This window comes from Mauremys mutica, chromosome 1, assembly GCF_020497125.1.
Source record: "Mauremys mutica isolate MM-2020 ecotype Southern chromosome 1, ASM2049712v1, whole genome shotgun sequence".
Taxonomy (NCBI): Eukaryota; Metazoa; Chordata; order Testudines; family Geoemydidae; genus Mauremys; species Mauremys mutica.
The window spans coordinates 8,460,166-8,480,283 of record NC_059072.1 but is presented as its reverse complement, the minus strand read 5'-3'; the positions used below and the strand labels follow the sequence as shown (position 1 = coordinate 8,480,283).

The 20,118-nt window shown below is 42.2% G+C and overlaps 1 protein-coding gene across 2 annotated transcripts in view; it reads left to right on the top strand.

Annotated features, from left to right (window-relative positions):
* Window positions 1-20,118, top strand: part of EXOC4 (exocyst complex component 4) — a 585,632-nt gene that overhangs the window by 373,674 nt on the left and 191,840 nt on the right. The window contains exon 11 of one of the 2 annotated variants that reach the window (XM_044982962.1): window positions 12,655-12,759. The exons of the other annotated variant lie outside the window; for it this stretch is intronic. Within the exon in view, the coding sequence (XP_044838897.1) occupies window positions 12,655-12,742 (88 nt within the window). The 3' untranslated portion in view covers window positions 12,743-12,759. Of the gene's footprint in view, window positions 1-12,654; window positions 12,760-20,118 lie in introns of those variants that run through there. 2 annotated transcript variants of the gene reach the window in all.

Here is a 20,118-nt window from a genome sequence, read left to right as displayed (position 1 = left end):
TGGTGCATCTAGGAAATCTGGTTCAGGGCAGGTGTAGCCTGGAGTTTTTACTTACTTCCTTGTGGGTTTCTTATTGTCTGTTGTTCAAGTTGTGGCAGTCGCATTGCAACAAAGTACTGTCTTCATGTCTTAGATGGAGTGAGACTGGTATTTGTCCCCAGTACCTGTTTTTATTGAGGCCACCTCCCACCATCTGTTATAGAACCGAAAAAGGCAGCGAGAGGGTCCTTACTGGGGAGAAAAAGTACATCCAGCTTATGTTACCTGTATAGTCCGAGGGCCGAATTTAGGAGATGTTCTGACAGTTGGGAGATGTTACAGATGTTATTCTCTGACAGCACTGAAAGTGGTTGCTTCTGTGGTAGATTTCATAGAATCATATCAACTAGAGATGGAGGGTGGAGAGGTGTGCTATCTTAGGTCATCTTGGCCACTCCTCTGCCAGTGTAGGCTTGTTCCCTAAATAAAGTCCTACAATAGAGGAGAGAGATTGGGGAAGTAGACCATGGAGGCACTTAAGCAGACACTACAATATACCCTTTTGGAACTGATGATACTTCAATTTGCTCTTCATATTCTTAATCACTTGAAAAATTTTCCTTCATGATTTCAGTACATTCCCTCCACTGTCATCTGGCAGTTTATTGCATACACAAACAGAGGAAACCACTTTCTAGATTTTCAACCCCTTCATTCCCTAGACATCTTTCTGAGTGTGCAGGGTAGTATTCTGGATCCTCAGCAACCAACTGGCAGCAAATTATTTAACAGGCTTCACTGTAGGCTTGTCCTACCGCACTTTTCCACGTTTCTGCTGACAGTCCATCCCTGCTCTGAAATGGCTTTTCTGTGTTTCCACTGGTCCATTCAATACAATGAAACCGCAGCACTAGTGGCAGAAATGGAAAAAGTGTTTCAGTCCTGGGGGGACAGCATTTGAACGGCATGCAGAAAGCTGGATACAACACAATAGTTGTCTGGGTTTTCTTTAAAAGTCATGTGTCCTAAATCAAATTGTTCACCTTATCCTAACCCTGAAAATACATCTCAGTTCCTCTCTTTATATGAGAGATCGTTAGCTTTGGGATTGACCATAACATTTAGTGTAGTGCAGTGGCTCAAGGGTGTGTGATCACATCCTCCCCTAGTGACTGAACCAGAGGGAAAGATAAAAGCCCTACTGCTATCAGATAATGGAAATTGGTTATAAATTATTGAATTAGCAGGGGAAGTTTCTTTGCCCTATCCCTGCTGGCAGCCATGGTGTCTGAACGGTTGTAAGGCTTGGGTTCATAATAGGCGGGGTGCAATTATTTTTGATATAACAAACTCACCAGTGGTGGTTTCCAACAAAACAGTCCAGTCTGCATTTACTCTGCCATTAACAAAAGATTCGTGCACTAGAGACACAGAACATACTACAGTCTGTGGTCCAGAGAGAGTCACTCTTATCTTTCTACAGTGGTATGTGAGGTTACCAAATAAGCACAGGAAAGGGGATATCAGTGTGTCACTTATTAAAGTCACATAGAATATAATGATAAATACAGTCCAAACCCATTGCGTATCTAGATGAGCATGGTTTATCAAAGTAAATGCTATAACATCTTACATTTATTTACTGCCTTTCATGCTGAAGGATCTGCAAGTGCTCTATAAATGCATATACACACTAGATTGCGTGTGAACCTACAGGGATAGGTTTGCTAGAATGCACCTTCCTCTAAGGTAGAATCTTGCGCCTGTTCAGTAATGCGTAGGTTCACTGTCAGTTTGGAGCATATATGAAGAACACTTTATATAGTTGAAATTGCAGGGGGAATTTAATTAGGTGGAGTATAATTACCTTGCCTAGAATTGGGGCAGAATGCCGATTAATTCTACTCTACTTCTAAAAGTGTCATAGGATTTCATAGGCGACCTGGGCACTATGATAGAAATAATAGTAATGCTTACAAGTGATCAAGGCCTCGGTTTTTTCATGGTCTGGTCTGTACAAATTTTGATAGGCACCTTATCCCTTTCCCCAGTTCTAACTTAAGTAGGAGCCATTATTCAGCATTCAGGGCCTGTTTCTGGTCTAATTTTCAGTGGTGTAAACCAGGAGTCAGTCCATCGAAGACATTGGACTACAATGAAAACAGAGTGGGGCCTTGAGGATCCAGTAGAGCGGGCAGTAATTTGTAACGCTTTCACTTGAAAGTGGATAGAAGAAATCGAGTGTCTTGAGCTGTCTGGATTTCAACGAGCCCTGTGTGGTTTTGAAATTGGCGTAAGTTGTACTGAACATAAGGCTGCCATACAGTGAGGCGCTTTGGAGTTTGCTTTCCCAAACATGACTCTTGTAGGTTGGTCACATGGCATACTTTTTTTCAAATTGTTTGGCAGACCTCTTTAGAGACCTTCGTTTCATCTGCAAATAAAACCATCAAAATGTTTTGAAGGCCAGTTCATTTTCCTGCTCACAAAGGCGCCTTTAATTGCTCCCATGAAGTAGTCTCTTGTCTTTCTTCTTCCCAATAAAGTGACGTTTATTAGCATTTCTATGGTTGTTATTTGTAATTGCATTGCTGTTCCTGTTGCCTGCATGTTATAATTAAATCATTTCAGATCCTAGTTACAGTGCGAAACAGCTGCACCAAATTACAGCTGAAGATGTACGCTGAAAATATGCAGTTCCAATTAGCTAAGTATCTGGGGTGCAGTGTGGGGGAAAGAACCCAAGAAAACAAGAGGCCCAGAATAGGTTGCAGCTTCCTTTCTTCCATGCTCTGCCTGGATGCTATCTGCAAAAGTCTTCACCTAGCTGGGTGGTGAGGGAGGCATCCTGGTGTCCTGCTTTCCTTCCAGAATTATCACCCCAGATTCCTTAGACTGGATTGCGTAACACAGAAGTCTGTGGTCTTGTTTATCTTTTACTCACAAATTTCCACCATTGCTACTGTTGGAGGGAGCAGCAGTGGAAATACCACAGAGTCAACCCTGATAAGAGCAAGTCTGGTGGGTAAAATAAACACTGGTGGCTTGTTTGCTCCCACCGCCTCTACCAGAGGGATAGGAAGAAGGATGGTCCAATGGTTTGTGTGTTAACCTGGGACTCTGGAACCCTGGGTTCTATTCCGGACACTGCCACAGACTTCCTATTTGACCTTGGACGAGTCACTTAGCCCTCTGTGCCTCATTCCTCTATCTGTAATACAGAGATAATAGCACTATCCTGCCTCAAATGGAGTTGTGAGGATAAATGCATTAACGATCACAAGGTGCTCGGGTACTACAGTAATGGAAACCATTTAAGTACCTTCGATAGATGCATCTTCCTGCATGAATAGTATAGGTGGGAAATTTTGAGAAGAAAAGTTTGATGTAGACAAGTCTGTGTATGTAGAATTGGAGGAGTAAGTATGTAGGTTCAATTCCAAACAATTGTATGTGCTGTTTACATCCCCTTCTTTGTTGGGCCCTCTACACACTTCACAAATAACCATGTGTGAGCACAATATATAACTTGGTTTATTCTTCCATGCATGGATAGCTGGGGTGGTGCTGGAATGGTATTAGTAATGCTTTAAGCTATAGTGTAGACAGCGTGCCGGTGATTTTAATACATCAATGCTGTCATGGAATAATATCACCTAGGAGTGGTCTCATAGGCTTGCTTTTTTTCCACGTTGTGGTCACTCAGCATGGGGCCATCTCCACTACAAATATAACTTTGTCAGGGTGCCCCGTCACAGTATGCTACCTCCCAGCACAGTTGAAACACGTTTTAGTTTTTCAGTATAGGTGGATCATGTGGAACTTCAAAGTGGCTTCATGCTTGTTCTCAAAGGTCATAAAAAGGAAAGTTTACCTCAGGGCTTGTAATTTTTAAAATTACATTAGAGGCATAGCATGTAAGTCACAGAAGGTGATAGTACTGCTCTACTCGGTGCTGGTTAGGCCTCAGCTGGAGAATTGTGTCCGATTTTGGTCACCAATATATAGAAAGGCTGTGGAGAAACTGCAAAGAATCCAGAGGCGAGTGACAAAGATGATCAAAGGGATGGAATGCAAGTCATACGAGCAAAAGCTGAAGGAACTGGGCATGTTTAGTTTGGAAAAGAGGAGATTAAGGGGGACATGATCGCAGTCTTCAAATGCTTGAAAGGCTGCCAAAAATAGATGGAGAAAAATTGTTCTCTCTTGCCACAGAGAGCAGGACAAGAGGCAATGGGTTCAAACTACAGCATAGCAGATTTAGATTAAATCTCAGGAAAACTTCCTATTGGGAAGTAGGACATTAGGACAACGGAACAGACTGCCTAGCGAGATTATGGAAGCTCCTTCCCGCCTAGGGAGGTTGTGGAAGGTTTTCAAAAGGAGGCTGGATGGCCATCTGTCTTGGATGGGTTAGACCAAGGATTGGCAACCTTTGGCACGCGGCTCACCAGGGTAAGCCCCCTGGTGGGCCGGGCCGGTTTGTTTACCTGCCGCGTCCGCAGGTTCGGCCAATCGCGGCTCCCACTGGGCGCAGTTTGCCGCTCCAGGCCAATGGGGGCTGCAGGAAGCAGCGCGGGCTAAGGGATGTGCTGGCCGCCACTTCCCGCCGCCCCCATTAGCCTGGAATGGCAAACTGCGCCCAGGCAGATGCGGCAGGTAAACAAACCAGCCCAGCCTGCCAGGGGGCTTACCCTGGCGAGCCACATGCCAAAGGTTTCCGATCCCTGGGTTAGACAGAACAAATCCTGCATCGTGGTAGGGGGTTGGACTAGATGACTGTTGCGGTCCCTTCTAACCCTAGGCTTCCATGATTCTGAAACTGAATCAGAACATGGGTATGCCTCTGCTGCACTGCGGTGTAGCACCCTGTTACATCATGTGGAGGCGTTGGATTAGTACTTTCTCAGAGGGAAAAGCACCACAGCACCATTTCCAATAAGATCTGGGTCTCCTTCGCGATCTTTCGTCCATGTAATGACCAGCGTCACTGAAATTTCATGCTGCAGAAACCCCACATATTAGCACAGTTTTTGGATCTCGCTATGAATGTTAGGCAAAATTTCCAGTGGCCCTAACAATAGCCTAGCCAGACTTTGCTTAGCTTGATTACTGATAAAGTAAGAGTACAAAGTCTAACAATATCTCGGTACTTGCTGAATAGCCATGACCCTAGTACTGGATTTAGCTACTTGATATTGTCTCTGTCCATAACTTAGTTAATGTCAATGGTGCATTTTGAAGAGCTAAACTGGTGTGTGCCCATGTGCTAAGTATTGTTACTAATGTATTATTTAAAAGCTTAAACCATCCCTGTGGCTAGATGTCACCTGATCATGTCCACTGCCTTTTTAGGAAGACTCCGAACTGTGCCTGGAAAAGGCCTCTTTAAGCATGTGCTTAAAGCATGTGCCTGTTTACGTACAAAAGGTAAAATAAAGCACTGAATGTATTCCCAAGCAGCCATCTTTGCGTTTTCTTAAAACATATCTGTGTTAAATTGCCTGTTAGAGATTTCTTTTTGTGTGAGTGAGAGGATAAGCAAGTGTTAACATCCTGGCTTAGTATGGCTGAGGCTTGCCTTTCTTCCAATGTGTGCTGCTTTCATGGAAAGATAGTGGAATCCTGGCTTTAGAATTAGATTATGGCTGAGAAAGGATTTGACACTTAATGTAAGTCATTGAACATAATATCATTTTATGGCTGTGGTTAAGCAGCTCAGAATTTTTTTTCAATGGGGGAAAGAAAGAGGGAGAAGAAAACGGTTTTAGAAAGATGAGGCATCTCATTTCACTGTGACCTAGGCTGCGTTTGCTTTGTGATTTAGAAGTTCACAGGGGTGCCATAAAAAATTCTTTAGTGTAGGCACTTTCTGAAATTGGCAGGGATGCAAATAAAGATAGATGGTCACGTTTTCCTTTCCTAATCACAGTCCAGTGTACTCTTTTTTCAGATTTCTATGCAAAAAGGGTTTTGTGAAATGGCTACAACTCCCCTGCCTTTTGAAACTGGAGAAGGCAAAGCCAGGGGGGAGGGATAGCTCAGTGGTTTGAGCATTGGCCTGCTAAACCCAGGGTTGTGAGTTCAATCCTTGAGGAGGCCACTTAGGGATCTGGGGCAAAAATTGGTCCTGCTAGTGAAGGCAGGGGGCTGGACTCAATGACCTTTCAAGGTCCCTTCCAGTTCTAGGAGATTGGTATATCTCCAATTATTACCTTTATTACCTAGCCATTGGGTAGAAGGGGGTGGCCCCTCACTCAGTGGGTCATCACTGTTTATATATCACCCAGAGCATGCAGAGTACTTTGCAGAACAAAAGAGACATTCCAGAGTGTTCAAATTTGAGTTAAACACTTAAGTCTGCTCAGCACCTCAAAATATCAAACCCCCTGATTGTAGGTGCCTAAATATGGAGTTAGGTGTCTAACCATCCAGTTTTGAACATTTTGGCGACAGTTTCTTCTTTGAGGTGCATGTAATCTAAAAATACACAAAACGTGAGGAGAGTGGAGAGCTGGGGATGGGAGGATGAGAGTCACATCAGTGAGATTAGGTGATCGCTTTGGTTAGTTATTCACATTTCATGGAAATCATATTTCTTTTAATGCATGTAGGAGGTCGGGGTGAAATGGGGGAGGAGAAAAGGTTGGGAGCAGAGGAGAAGGAGAAGGGTGGAAGCAAAAAGGGGGAGAAGCATGGAGTGATTAACTACAGGTTGGAGGGCAGTGACTAGCACAGCAGGCAAGAGTCAAGAAAACGGATGGAAGCAGAGGTTAGAATTCCAAAGATTTACATGACTGCAGTTGGTAGGTCATGTGACTCACCCCTGGCTCCCTGAGGGCTGGGAGGGGTCTCTTGAAGCCAGGACACTTTGATAGCACACCACAAAGAATGATCCTAGCTGGATCTGAAGTCACTGGGGCTCCATGCTTCTGCTGGTACAGTGGGTAAAGGTGATGGGGATAGGCCAGTCCGGCACTCACTTCTGGTACCTTGCTGGGGCCAGTGCCACTAACTGCAAGGGCCTCCAGGGACACATTTATAATAAGGAGCCCTGGAGAGTGCTCACAGCGGGGTCCTGGGACACTGGGGTGCAAGCTGCTGAGTCCTGTTTGCTCTTTTACTCACCACCTCTTTTCCTCCAGTTGAAGAGTTGTAGGCACCAGCTGAATCTGTGCTCAGGCCTGGCTCCTCAGCTTTGAATGCTGGTACTGTGGGATTCCCCAGGTAGTTCTTGTCCTGTGCACTACCTTGAGTTCCGATGAGCCTTCTTTCCAAAGTTGCCTGGGCTGGAAGGTTTGGGAGGGAGAGCACAAAGGCAACGTTTCCAGGTGTAGCAATTCCATCAGAGAGTTTTTCTTAGATTCCCACTGCTCAGAAATGTTAACTCTAACATAGTCTCATATCGGCTTTTAAGTTCTCAGCTCATTGAGGTAAACAGGGTGAATGTGCTTATACTGTTATCTTTGCTGGGGCTATGGTTTAATTGGAGACACGTTCCTGCAAGGCTGGGTTAATGGGGTAGCAGCGCTTGCATTTACATTCTCATGTCTATTTGCGCCATTGAAAAGAATGCATGCTTTAAAAAAACAGAGTGAAAGCTTTGATTCTGTAGACTCTGGTGTCCTTTGAATACTGGGTTCCCATTGCCCCTTCTTGCTGCCTAGACCGGGTTCCTATAGGCTTCCCATACCAGTTGCTTCCCACCATAGCTCGCCTTTCCAGTTGGAAATGTGCATCCTTGTCAAATTGTGAGAGTACTGCCCTGCGATGAAAGTCACTGTGTCTAACCTAATGTTTATACCAACGTATATACCAACTGGAATATGTGGTGTATGACACAGCCATGAAAGGTCCATTTGTAACAATAGGAGCTATACAGAAGAAGGATGGCCTGGTGGTTAAGGTGCTGGATTGAGATTCAAGAGATCTAGCTTAATTTCTCAGCTCTGACACAGACTCCCTGTGTGACTTTGGGCAAATGACTTAATCTGTCTGTTTCATCACATTCCCCACCTATTAGTGGGGATGATAATACGTCCATTCTTACAGTCTAAAACAGAAACACTGGAAGTTCTTTGGGGCAGGGGCTGTCTGTTACTATGTGCATGTATTACAGTGCCTAACACAATGGGGCTGCAGTATTGATTGGATTCTGCAGGCCCTACCTTCATACAAATAAATAACAATAACTATTCCCAGGTGCTCCTGGAAGTGTTGAGTCAAGATCATGTTCTGAGGAGATGATGCTTCTCTTGTGAGTTTTGTTGCTTGAGTATATTGTAATTCAGTATCCCTTTGGGAAGACTTGTTCATGTATAGTCCTTCTTAAAGTCATGAGCATTTTCTGTTTCTCTTTTACGTACTTATATGGCCCTCATCTCTAAAGGCTGTCAGGCATGCCGATAGTACAATGTATTTATCCTCAAACATTCTCATGAGGTCAGTATCCCCATTTTACAAATGGGAAACTGAGGCACAGAGAGACTTTGTGTGAGTCTACATGGCAGCTGTAATTTCATACACGTGATAACTCTACTTGATCTAATATCCAAAAATTGGGGTGTGGCCATGACGGCATGTGCTAGCCAAAGGGTGAGGCAGCTAACGTGCTGTTGCCCATGTGACCACAGCCACACTGCTAATTTTAGCACATCAGCACAAGCAGAGCTAGCATGTTTATGTCTCCCCAAGCTGGGAACTACACCTCCCCACTGCTGTGCAGATGTACTGTAAGTGACTTGCCCAAGGTCCCATGGACTCTGTGACAAAGCAGCCTAACCACTGGACCATCCTTCCCCCGTTACATTTGTTTGTTTAAATTACTTACAGACTCTCTGATTATTTGAATAACAAAAAGGAGAAACGGACTGACAAAAATGTGACAGTCAAAACTTGAACAGTTTGCAAAATGAGTAGCAGCAGTTTGAGTGCTGCAGATGTTGACAAGCAAATGCTTACATTTTGACACACAGTTACAGAAAACATCCTGTGGGGAGAAATACTAGTAGCACCTCCAGCAAAGCACAGCGCCACTGATGCCAAATTCTGAGTAGACTTGCTAGAGCCCTGATTCATGCAGTTCTATGTCAATATATAAAGCAGTCAAGCTCAATCCTTCCTTTTAGCGGCAAGAGCAAAAAATTAAACTCTGCACTCAAAGGCCTCTAGGCACCACTGTAATAAAAATAATAAATAATAAAATAATAATAGGGAACATACTGCAAAATACTGCTTTTCAGCCTTAGGCTAACAATGAACTGATGAACAGAGAATTTAGTATTAATAATAAATCCATTCAGGTACAGACCTTCCCTGATTACAGAGAGTCATGCAAGAAATTAGCATTTTGTTGTTGTTTACCTCTGAAATTTAGGAAGAGACCAAGAGAGAACAAAAGATGCCCCAAGGCGCATTTCTGGAAAAAGTCCAACCATTGCAAAGTTACACAGATGAATTGATTTAATTAGCCTGCATAACATCATTTCTGCTACAGCATCTGAGACACTCATAACAGATGATATTATGTGATGCAGTTTCTGTATTGTACACCTCTTTCAAGGGTGCCTATGAGTCTTCTACACAGTTCATGCCAGGGAAATCCTTTCCAGAATTGTAGTTTAATAGTTTATATGCAGTCTCTCTTTCTTTAATTTTTCTGATTTTCTTTGTAGAGGGATGTGCATTGGGTGTCCATATGCATGTTAATATATCTATAAATTAGGGCTGTCAAGCGATTAAAAAATAATTGCAATTAATCGCACTGTTAATAATAGAATAACATTTATTTAAATATTTTGGATGTTTTCCACATTTTCAAATATATTGATTTCAATTACAACACAGAATACAAAGTGTGCAGTGCTCACTTTATATTTATTTTTATGACCAATATTTGCACTGTAAGAAACAAAAGAAATAGTATATTTCAGTTTGGCTGATATAAATGCTGTAGTGCAATCTCTTTATCATGAAAGTTAAACTTATAAAGGTACAATTATGTACTGAAAATAACTGCATTCAAAAATAAAACAATGTAAAACTTTAGAACCTGCAAGTCCACTCAGTCCTACTTCAGCCAGTCCTACTTCAGCCAATCACTCAGACAAACAAGTTTGGTTACAATTTGCAGGAGATAATGCTGCACGTGTCGTGTTGACAAAGTTACCTGGAAGTGAGAACAGGCATTCACATGGCATTGTTGTAGTCAGCGTCGCAAGATATTTGTGTGTCAGATGCACTAAAGATTCATATGTCCCTTCATGCTTCACCCACCATTCCACAGAACATGCCTCCATGCTGATGATGGGTTCTCCTCAATAAAGATCCAAAGCAAAGTGGACTGACACATGTTCATTTTCATCATCTGAGTCAGATGCCACCAGCAGAAGGTTGATTTTCTTTTTTGGTGATTTGGGTTCTGTAGTTTCCGCATCGGAGTGTTGCTCCTTTAAGACATCTGAAAGCATGCTCCACACCTCGTCCCTCTCAGATTTTGGAAGACACTTCAGATTCTTAAACCCGGGTTCGAGTGCTGTATATATCCTTAGAAATCTCTCATTGGTACCTTCTTTGCGTTTTGTCAAATCAGTTGTGAAAGTGTTCTTAAAACGAATACGTGCTGGGTCATCATCCAAAACTGCTATAACATGAAATATATAGCTGAATGTGGGTAGAATACAGCAGGAGACATACAATTCTCCTCCAAGGAGTTCAGTCACAAATTTGATTAACACATTATTTTTTTAACAAGCATCATCAGCATGGAAGCATGTCCTCTGGAATGGTGGCCGAAGCATGAAGCGGCATATGAATATTTAGCATATCTGGCATGTAAATACCTCACAATGCTGGCTTCAAAAGTGCCATGCGAATGCCTGTTCTCACTTTCAGGTGACATTGTAAATAAGAAGCAGTCAGCAGTATCTCCCGTATATGTAAACAAACTTGTTTGTCTTAGCAATTGGCTGAACAAGAAGTAGGACTGAATGGACTTGTAGGCTCTAAAGTTTTGCATTGTTTTCTTTTTGAGTGCAGTTATGTAACAAAAACAAACAAACCTCCATTTGTAAGTTACATTTTCATGATAGAGATTGCACTATAGTACTTGTAAGAGGTGAACTGAAAAATATTTCTTTTGTTTATCACTTTTACAGTGCAAATATTTGTAATAAAAAATAATATGAAGTGAGCACTGTACACTTTGTATTCTGTCTTGTAATAAAAATCAATATATTTGAAAATGTAGAAAAATATCCAAAATATTTAATAAATTTCAATTGGTATTCTATTGTTTAATGGTGTGATTAATCCCGATTAATTTTTTTAATCGCAGTTAATTTTTTTGAGTTAATCGCGTGAGTTAACTGCGATTAATCGACAGCCCTACTATAAATATATTTAATATTATGGTGGAGAGATAGTGACATCAGTTAAAACTAAGTTATATTTTGCACTTAAAGTGAGAGTTCAACCTCTTTGTTTTGTATGAAAAATACAATGTATCTGCTTCAAATTTTCAGCACATAATTTTTTACTTAAGCTTGAATTTTCTGAGGATTTTCAAGCAAGTTTGTTAATTAGTGTCCAGTTGAAAATTGGCCTTAAAAAATGTTCGCATTCTGAGTCTCGTGATTTTTTTGAGTCCCCTTAGCTTAAAAAATACAAACTTGTAGGAAGACAAAAATGTGTACGTAGAGTGTTTGGGGGCTAGGTAGCAATCTTGTTAGCTTAAAAGTAAAAATTATTAGTGTTGTTTGTCATAGCTGAATCCTTTATTCACTGCAGTTAGATGATGGGGCCATATGATTTATGTCAGCTACTTCCTTTCCCTGACATGATTTTTGGAACCCTTTGTGAGCAGTGTAGGAGAGAAATATAACGTTGCTTTTTGTCATATGCCTCCAGCTCTTTTTCCTGCATCTGAAAGTGGGGGCTAAACGTGATGCACAGGAAATGGATTTTGCTAGTCCAGAGGCATTTACGATGTGTCCAATAATTTGATCATCAACAAAGGAGTAGCGATTGTGGCCAAAATCAGGATCCCTTGAAATTGTTCAGAAGTGTAACAGTTTTGCAAAGAACAGGATCTTCAACCCTTTACTCTGTCGAGGACGCTGGTCTTCATGAAACTGTTCCACTGGTTCAAGAGCTCCACTTATGAATCAGCTGGGCAGTTTCACAGAGATCCTGTTCTTCACAAAAGCAACAGCTATTATGTCAAAAATCCTGGTGTTTGTGAAACTGTTCAGACAGTTTAGGAGCAGAGCAGTCTTGTGGTTACAGTAGATGCACTCAGGGCTTGATCCGAAGCACACTGAAGTCAGTGGAATGAATCCCTTTGATCTCGATGAGCTTTGGATCAGGGCCCCAGAGAGGACCGAAGGTTTTAATAAGCAGAGGTGGGTTGTGAAACAGTTTTATGGCCCCTGCCCTTCAAACAAGACCACTTTCAATCTATTATGAGCACGCTGCTACGCTGCAGGTGTTGGGGATGGTCAGTGAGATTTTTTTTTTTCAGAAGAAAGCTCAAACTTAGACTTGTTTTCCAGTAATAGTGCATGCAGTGAGGTGTCCTGTAGGTTCTCCCCAGCTTCCTGTTGCAGGAGTGGAGGAGCCCAGCTGCGTATTCCTTTCAATCTTAGTAATCACTTGATATCACTTTTTATTTTAAAGGCTATATCAGCAAGAAAAAGGGCTAGACGCTTGCTACTTAAAAAAGAAAAGAAAAAAGAAAACGGGGTTTCTCCTTTGCAGTTCCTGAAGGCCAGGTCTGATGATAAATTCATGTGGCCCCTCCTGCCCCTAGGTAATCAGTACTGAGTTCTGCTCTAGTTGTTTGTTGAAGGAGTTCAGCAACCAATACATTTACTTCCTTGGTTGCTGAACCAAAAGCTCCAAATGAAATCAAGCCATTCAAACAAACAAACAAGCTTCATCATGGTTGGGCTTTGTTTGGATTCTGTTCATTTCAGTTGGGTTACAAGGGGCCCACTTTTTAGATCTTGTGTTCCTGAGACTCTTGAAATTGCTTTATAATCTCCGTGTAAAACTTTGAAGTAGTAAAGAATACATTGGCAAGATCTAGTACAATTACTTTGTCATGCATCTTGTTATGTTGCCATATTTGTTTAATTAAATTCCTTGCTAATTAGAACTGTATGTACTTGCGGTAATTATTATTTGCTTAACACAATCAACAGTGTAATTCTTTTCAGAAAAGCGGCACGCTTACTCGTTAAATTAAATTACTGATTTCTTGTGCTTTCTGAAAGAATAGTTGTGCCATTTTTGTCAAATGGTGTGTTAGATTTTTTAGTATGACTGAAATTCAATTTGGACTAACTGGAATTTAACGTAATATTTTTTTAATTGGTCTTTAAGCAAGAAGAAGAATTCCACATTCCATTTGCTACCTCAGTACAAAGATGTTTTTCTCTTTGTCGATTGAAAAATGAGATCAGACTCCTATTCCTCGTCCCATTGGATCTATTTCCAGATGCACAAGAGAAAGTATTTTGGTTTTAATTGTTGCTTCAGAGCAACGGTTCCACACAAACAAAAAATCCAATGGGATTTGAGGGTTTTATCAGGTTTTCAGTGTTTTTTGAACATACAATACTATAGAATATTGTAAATATTTCAAAACTTTTTCCTACCACACCCACTAGGCTCTGATTTCAATCTGTGAATGAAAATTGATAGCTATTTTAAAAAGTGAAAGTGAAGTGAGAAGAAACATCAAGATTCTTATTATGCCTATAAGGAGTCTATACGAAGGCTGTAGGGTTGTTTTAAGCATGAATGGGAGGAGTCATTGGTAACTGGAGAGCGTGGAACAGCTATAGGGTGGAATAAACTAACTTTAGAGGTTGAAGAGAGAAGAGGAGATGGAGCGGTAGGGTGACCAGACAGTCCCCAATTTTGGGGTCTTTTTCTTTATATAGGCTCCTGTTACCCCCTACCCCCATCCCGATTTTTTCACATTTGCTGTCTGGTCACCCTATGGAGCGGTAAACCATTAAGGGATGCTTGGTTCTCTAGAGTCAATAACTTCTGAATGACGTTACAAGTGCTGATGATATGGTTCTGTATAAATCTGGCAAAGCTCAGTCTTCACAGCTATGAGTTTTCTAGGTAATTCTTTTTCATTTTAACTGTAGTAAGTGTGTGAGCTGCTGATCAGTATTGCTAACTAGTGTTTAGTGTTCAGTGATTATCAAGGAGAAGCATATGAATTTGACTCAGTGAGCCTCCCATTTAAGAAGGTGGGCGGAAGCAAGCAAGTGAATGGACTGATGCAATAGAAACAGATATAACAGATAATTCTTCTAACGCATAACATAAACATTGTCAAGAGCTTAAATAGCAAGATAGAAAGGATTAGTTCTCATCCAACGAGTGCAAGAAATTGTTTTCTTGGATTTTTCAAGATCGAATGGGCCATTGAATGAAACTTTGGTCTGTTGCAGTGGAAGAGCAGATTATTAATGAGTTTGGTGACCCCACAAGTGAGACATTTTGATGCCATTGTAGTCACTGAAATGTAGCTACACTGATAATTTGTGTGTTTCCCAGACCCTTCAGTAGCTCTTCAGCATCAGTATCTGTTTTCCATCACCTAAAAATGGAAAAGAACAATTAGTGAGTGTGCCACAAAACCAACTGAAAGGCAAAGGCTTAAAGGGTCCAGTTCAGGAAAGCACTTAAGTAGATGCTTAAGTCCATCCATATTTAGCATCCCTATTCATTCAGTGGGGTTCTGATCCATGACTGGGACTCCCAGGCATTAATGCAAATAATAATAATAATAATTCCAGCTGTATTCCACAAAGCTCTTCAATGGCATGTGCTGAAGTGCTTTGCTGAATAAGAGTAATTTTCTGAATCAGGGCCAATCTTTGATAAAGTTGCTACAATCTTTTATGTTAGCAACTGTCACCTTCAGTGTATCAGAAAATTAGCAGTGTAAGGAAATGTTTGTTATGCTTGTGCAGGTAGAGTTAAGCTCACGGGTCCACTACTATGTGTTGCAAGAGAAGAATGTGGGGGAGGGGAGTATAAAAGAGCTACAAGAATCAATTCTGACATTAATTCAAGATGGTTGGTCAGATCATAAAAAATAATCCGGTGATGTCTGCAACCATCCCTATGTAGAAAATCCATTCTGACTTACTGCTGTTGATTGTATCAGAGAGGCAGCCGTGTTAGTCTGGTTCTGTAAAAGCAGCAAAGAATCCTGTGGCACCTTAAAGACTAACAGACGTTTTGCAGCATGAGCTTTCGTGGGTGAATGCCCACTTCTTCGGATGCAAGCAGTGGAAATTTCCAGGGGCAGGTAAATATAAACAAGCAAGAAGCAAGCTAGAGATAACGAGGTTAGATCAATCAGGGAGGATGAGGCCCTGTTCCAGCAGCTGAGGTGTGAAAACCAAGGGAGGAGAAACTGGTTCTGTAGATGGCAAGCCATTCACAGTCTTTGTTTAATCCTAAACTGATGGTGTCAAATTTGGAAATGAACTGAAGCTCAGCAGTTTCTCTTAGAAGGCTGGTCCTAAAGTTTTTTTGCTGGAGGATGGCCACCTTAAGATCTGCTATTGTGTGGCCAGGGAGGTTGAAGTGTTCTCCTACAGGTTTTTGTATATTGCCATTCCTAATATCTGATTTGTGTCCATTTATCCTTATCTTCTGCCTTGCCACCCCCACCAACATGATACAGTTCTGCGGCGATCTGGAAGCCTACTTTCGCCGTCTCCGACTCAAAGAATACTTTCAGGACAACACTGAACAGCGCACTGATACACAGTTACCCTCCCACCAACAGCACAAGAAGCAGCACTCCACATGGACTCCTCCTGAGGGTCGAAATGACAGTCTGGACCTATACAGTGATTGCTTCCACCGACGTGCACAGGCAGAAATTGTAGAAAAACAACATCGCTTGCCTCACAACCTAAGTCGTGCAGAACGCAATGCCATCCACAGCCTCAGAAACCATCCTGACATTATAATCAAAGAGGCTGATAAAGGAGGTGCTGTTGTCATCATGAACAGGTCTGACTACCAAAAGGAGGCCGCCAGACAACTCTCCAATACCAAATTTTACAGGCTACTTCCCTCAGATCCCACTGAGGAATACACTAAGAAACTGCACCATCTACTCAGGACACTCCCTACACTAACACCAGAACAAATCAACATACCCTTAGAGCCCCGACCAGGGTTATTCTATCTACTACCCAAGATCCACAAACCCGGAAATCCTGGACGCCCCATCATCTCGGGCATTGGAACTCTCACTGAAGGACTGTCTGGATATGTGGACTCTCTGCTCAGACCCTACGCCACCAGCACTCCCAGCTATCTCCGTGACACTACTGATTTCCTGAGGAAACTACAATGCATTGGTGACCTTCCAGAAAACACCGTCCTAGCCACCATGGATGTAGAGGCTCTCTACACAAACATCCCACACACTGATGGAATACAAGCTGTCAGGAACAGTATCCCTGATGATGCCACAGCACAACTGGTTGCTGAGCTCTCTGCCTTTATCCTCACACACAACTATTTCAAATTTGATGACAATATATATCTCCAGATCAGTGGCACCGCTATGGGCACCCGCATGGCCCCACAATATGCCAATATTTTTATGGCCGACCTGGAACAACGCTTCCTCAGCTCCCGTCCACTCACACCCTTTCTCTACCTACGCTACATTGATGACATCTTCATCATCTGGACCCATGGGAAGGAGACTCTGGAAAAATTCCACCACGATTTCAACAGCTTCCACCCCTCCATCAACCTCAGCCTGGACCAATCTACCCGGGAGGTCCACTTCCTAGACACCACGGTGCTAATAAGTGATGGTCACATTAACACTACCCTATACCGAAAACCTACCGACCGCTATGCCTACCTTCATGCCTCCAGCGTCCATCCCGGACACACCACAAGATCCATTGTCTACAGCCAAGCACTGAGGTACAACTGTATCTGCTCTAACCCTGCAGACAGAGACCAACACCTAGAAAATCTCCACCAAGCATTCTCAAAACTACAGTACCCGCACGAGGAAATAAGGAAACAGATCAACAGAGCCAGACGTGTACCCAGAAGCCTCCTACTGCAAGACAAACCCAAGAAAGAAACCAACAGGACTCCACTGGCCATCACATACAGTCCCCAGGTAAAGCCCCTCCAACGCATCATCAGGGATCTACAACCCATCCTGGACAATGATCCCACACTTTCACAGGCCTTGGGTGGCAGGCCAGTCCTCGCCCACAGACAACCTGCCAACCTGAAGCATATTCTCACCAGTAACTGCACACTGCACCATAGTAACTCTAACTCAGGAACCAATCCATGCAACAAACCTCGATGCCAACTCTGCCCACATATCTACACCAGCAACACCATCACAGGACCTAACCAGATCAGCCACACCATCACCGGTTCATTCACCTGCACATCCACCAATGTAATATATGCTATCATATGCCAGCAATGCCCTTCTGCTATGTACATCGGCCAAACTGGACAGTCTCTACGGAAAAGGATAAATGGACACAAATCAGATATTAGGAATGGCAATATACAAAAACCTGTAGGAGAACACTTCAACCTCCCTGGCCACACAATAGCAGATCTTAAGGTGGCCATCCTCCAGCAAAAAAAAACTTTAGGACCAGCCTTCTAAGAGAAACTGCTGAGCTTCAGTTCATTTGCAAATTTGACACCATCAGTTTAGGATTAAACAAAGACTGTGAATGGCTTGCCATCTACAGAACCAGTTTCTCCTCCCTTGGTTTTCACACCTCAACTGCTAGAACAGGGCCTCATCCTCCCTGATTGATCTAACTTCGTTATCTCTAGCTTGCTTCTTGCTTGTTTATATTTACCTGCCCCTGGAAATTTCCACTCTTGCGTCCCACGAAGTGGGCATTCACCCACGAAAGCTCATGCTGCAAAACGTCTGTTAGTCTATAAGGTGCCACAGGATTCTTTGCTGCTGTTGATTCTACACCTGAAAAGAAATGCATTGGATATTGTGTCCAAGTTACCAAAGCTGTCATTCCAGAATGCAAAGAACAGTATAACAAGGGGGGTAGGAGTGCTTTTTGGCATTTCATTTTACAACAAAAATAAACTGAAGATGACGAGAACTTTTCTGGGGCAGTCCTTCTACGCGTCTGGCATACAGGTGTCTGGCACACCTTTTAAAACTCATTGAAGATGTCATAACACCTAACACGGTGGAAGTTCAAAAATTCTTCCACAACCATCATCAGTGTCTAAGCTGGTTGACTGAAGCACTAAGGCATATGCCCCCCACTTCCCGTGACATTCAGTGGTGCCCTCAAGAAAACTGTGAGCTTAATTCTCTTCTTGCAACAGCATAAATCAGGAGTAATGAAATTAATGCTGTGACACTGGTGGGTAAAGAAGAATGAGACCCACAGGGTAAAATCCTGATCCCATCAAAGTCCATGGCAAAACTCCCATTGACTTCAATAAGGAGAGATTTCATGTCCAGTCTCTACATTTGAACTTAAACACTCGATATGTTGAGATTTGTAGTAAAAAGAGTTTGGCTGAATATTTGTAGTTAACAAAGGTGTGAAAATGTTTAAAACTCAAGGAGAGTTTCACCAATTTAGTGCCAAAAGTCTCTCTGAATATGGGAGATAATGGGGAGTAATTCGCGTCATTAAATTAACAAGGTGATTGTATATCAGCCTTTTGCTTTAATGCAAGTAGAGTTTTGTGATGAAAATTTACTTTTCCAGAGGAGATCGGGGCCGAGGAGGCAGGTAAAAGCCTATGTAAAATCTATACTATCTCCTCTTTTCCTCTTTCACTTTCCCCACCCCAAGGTCCAAGCAGAATTACATCTAAGTGTTAAGTTCTTGACCTGTTTTTTGTAGTTAAGCTTACTGGGGTATTGTCAAAACCTACCAGCTTGTTTTCAGTAATGAGATTTCTATACATTTCACCTTACTGGACATGCTTTCTTTCTAGTTTTTAGTGTTGTAGATAGTGGAAATAAACTCTATATAACTCTGACTGCAACATTTAAGGGGGTTCATTCAGCACAGCTCAGGTTACTTAAGTATGAACACTTCAGACAGACTTGGTTATCTTAGGTACTTATAAGGTCCCCACTACCATACTGCCGGAGAGCCCTACAATCATTTGAATGCATTTAACCTCCCAACACCTCATTGAGGAAGCATAGTGCTATTATCCCCATTTTACAGATGGGAAACTGAGACATAAAGAGGCCAAGCGTCTTGCCCCTTGACTCCCACACAGGAAGTGAATCAAGGTTGAATCTTCGAAGATCACAGCCCCAGTAACTAAAATGTCTCCTTGTCTTAAGTTCATGATCAGCCAAGGCATTTGAGCTGTTGCGATGGTGTAACCCTGGACACCTGTGAAAGGGATCAGTGTCACAAGGGTGACAAAGAGTAGCCTGGGGTGTCTAGGAGAGAAACTGGTGATATACGGCTAACTAGAAAATGCAAATTCAGGGACTTGGACTTCAGTGATAGCCTCAAAGCCCTAACCCCTCTTTTGAACCTTTAAAATTAAGTGAAGTAAGATACTCTATTTACAAATACCCATCAAAGGAATAGACCAAGGGAACTTCAAGTCCTAATGATTAATGAACCCTCTCAAAGATTCCCTGAACAGGTAGTTTTTGAGAGATCAGCTCTTCCTTTCTATTCTGGTGCTGTATCTGATTTTCATTCAATTTCTGAAATCAGTCTGCAGACACCTAAAATGTGCAGCTCAGATGAGGACACATTACACCATCCTGTGGCTCTAGAAGAGTATTGAACATTTATGTAAAAAGAACTCATTTGGAGAGACTTTTCCATAGGGCAAAGACTTCATTTTTCCACAAGGCAAACATGATATGTTAAGATGGTTAATTTCCTGATTAGGAGAATCACACTTTTTCCTATTCTGTTCCTGTTGACATATGATGTAGCCACTTATGAAGAATTAGGCAAAATCTAGATGTTCGAAGCACCCCATCATAGAGAACCTTTGGATTGTGGTATTAAAATCTTACCAGGATCTGTTTTCTGTGCAGATTTGTCACATAACTCCAGTATGTTGTGG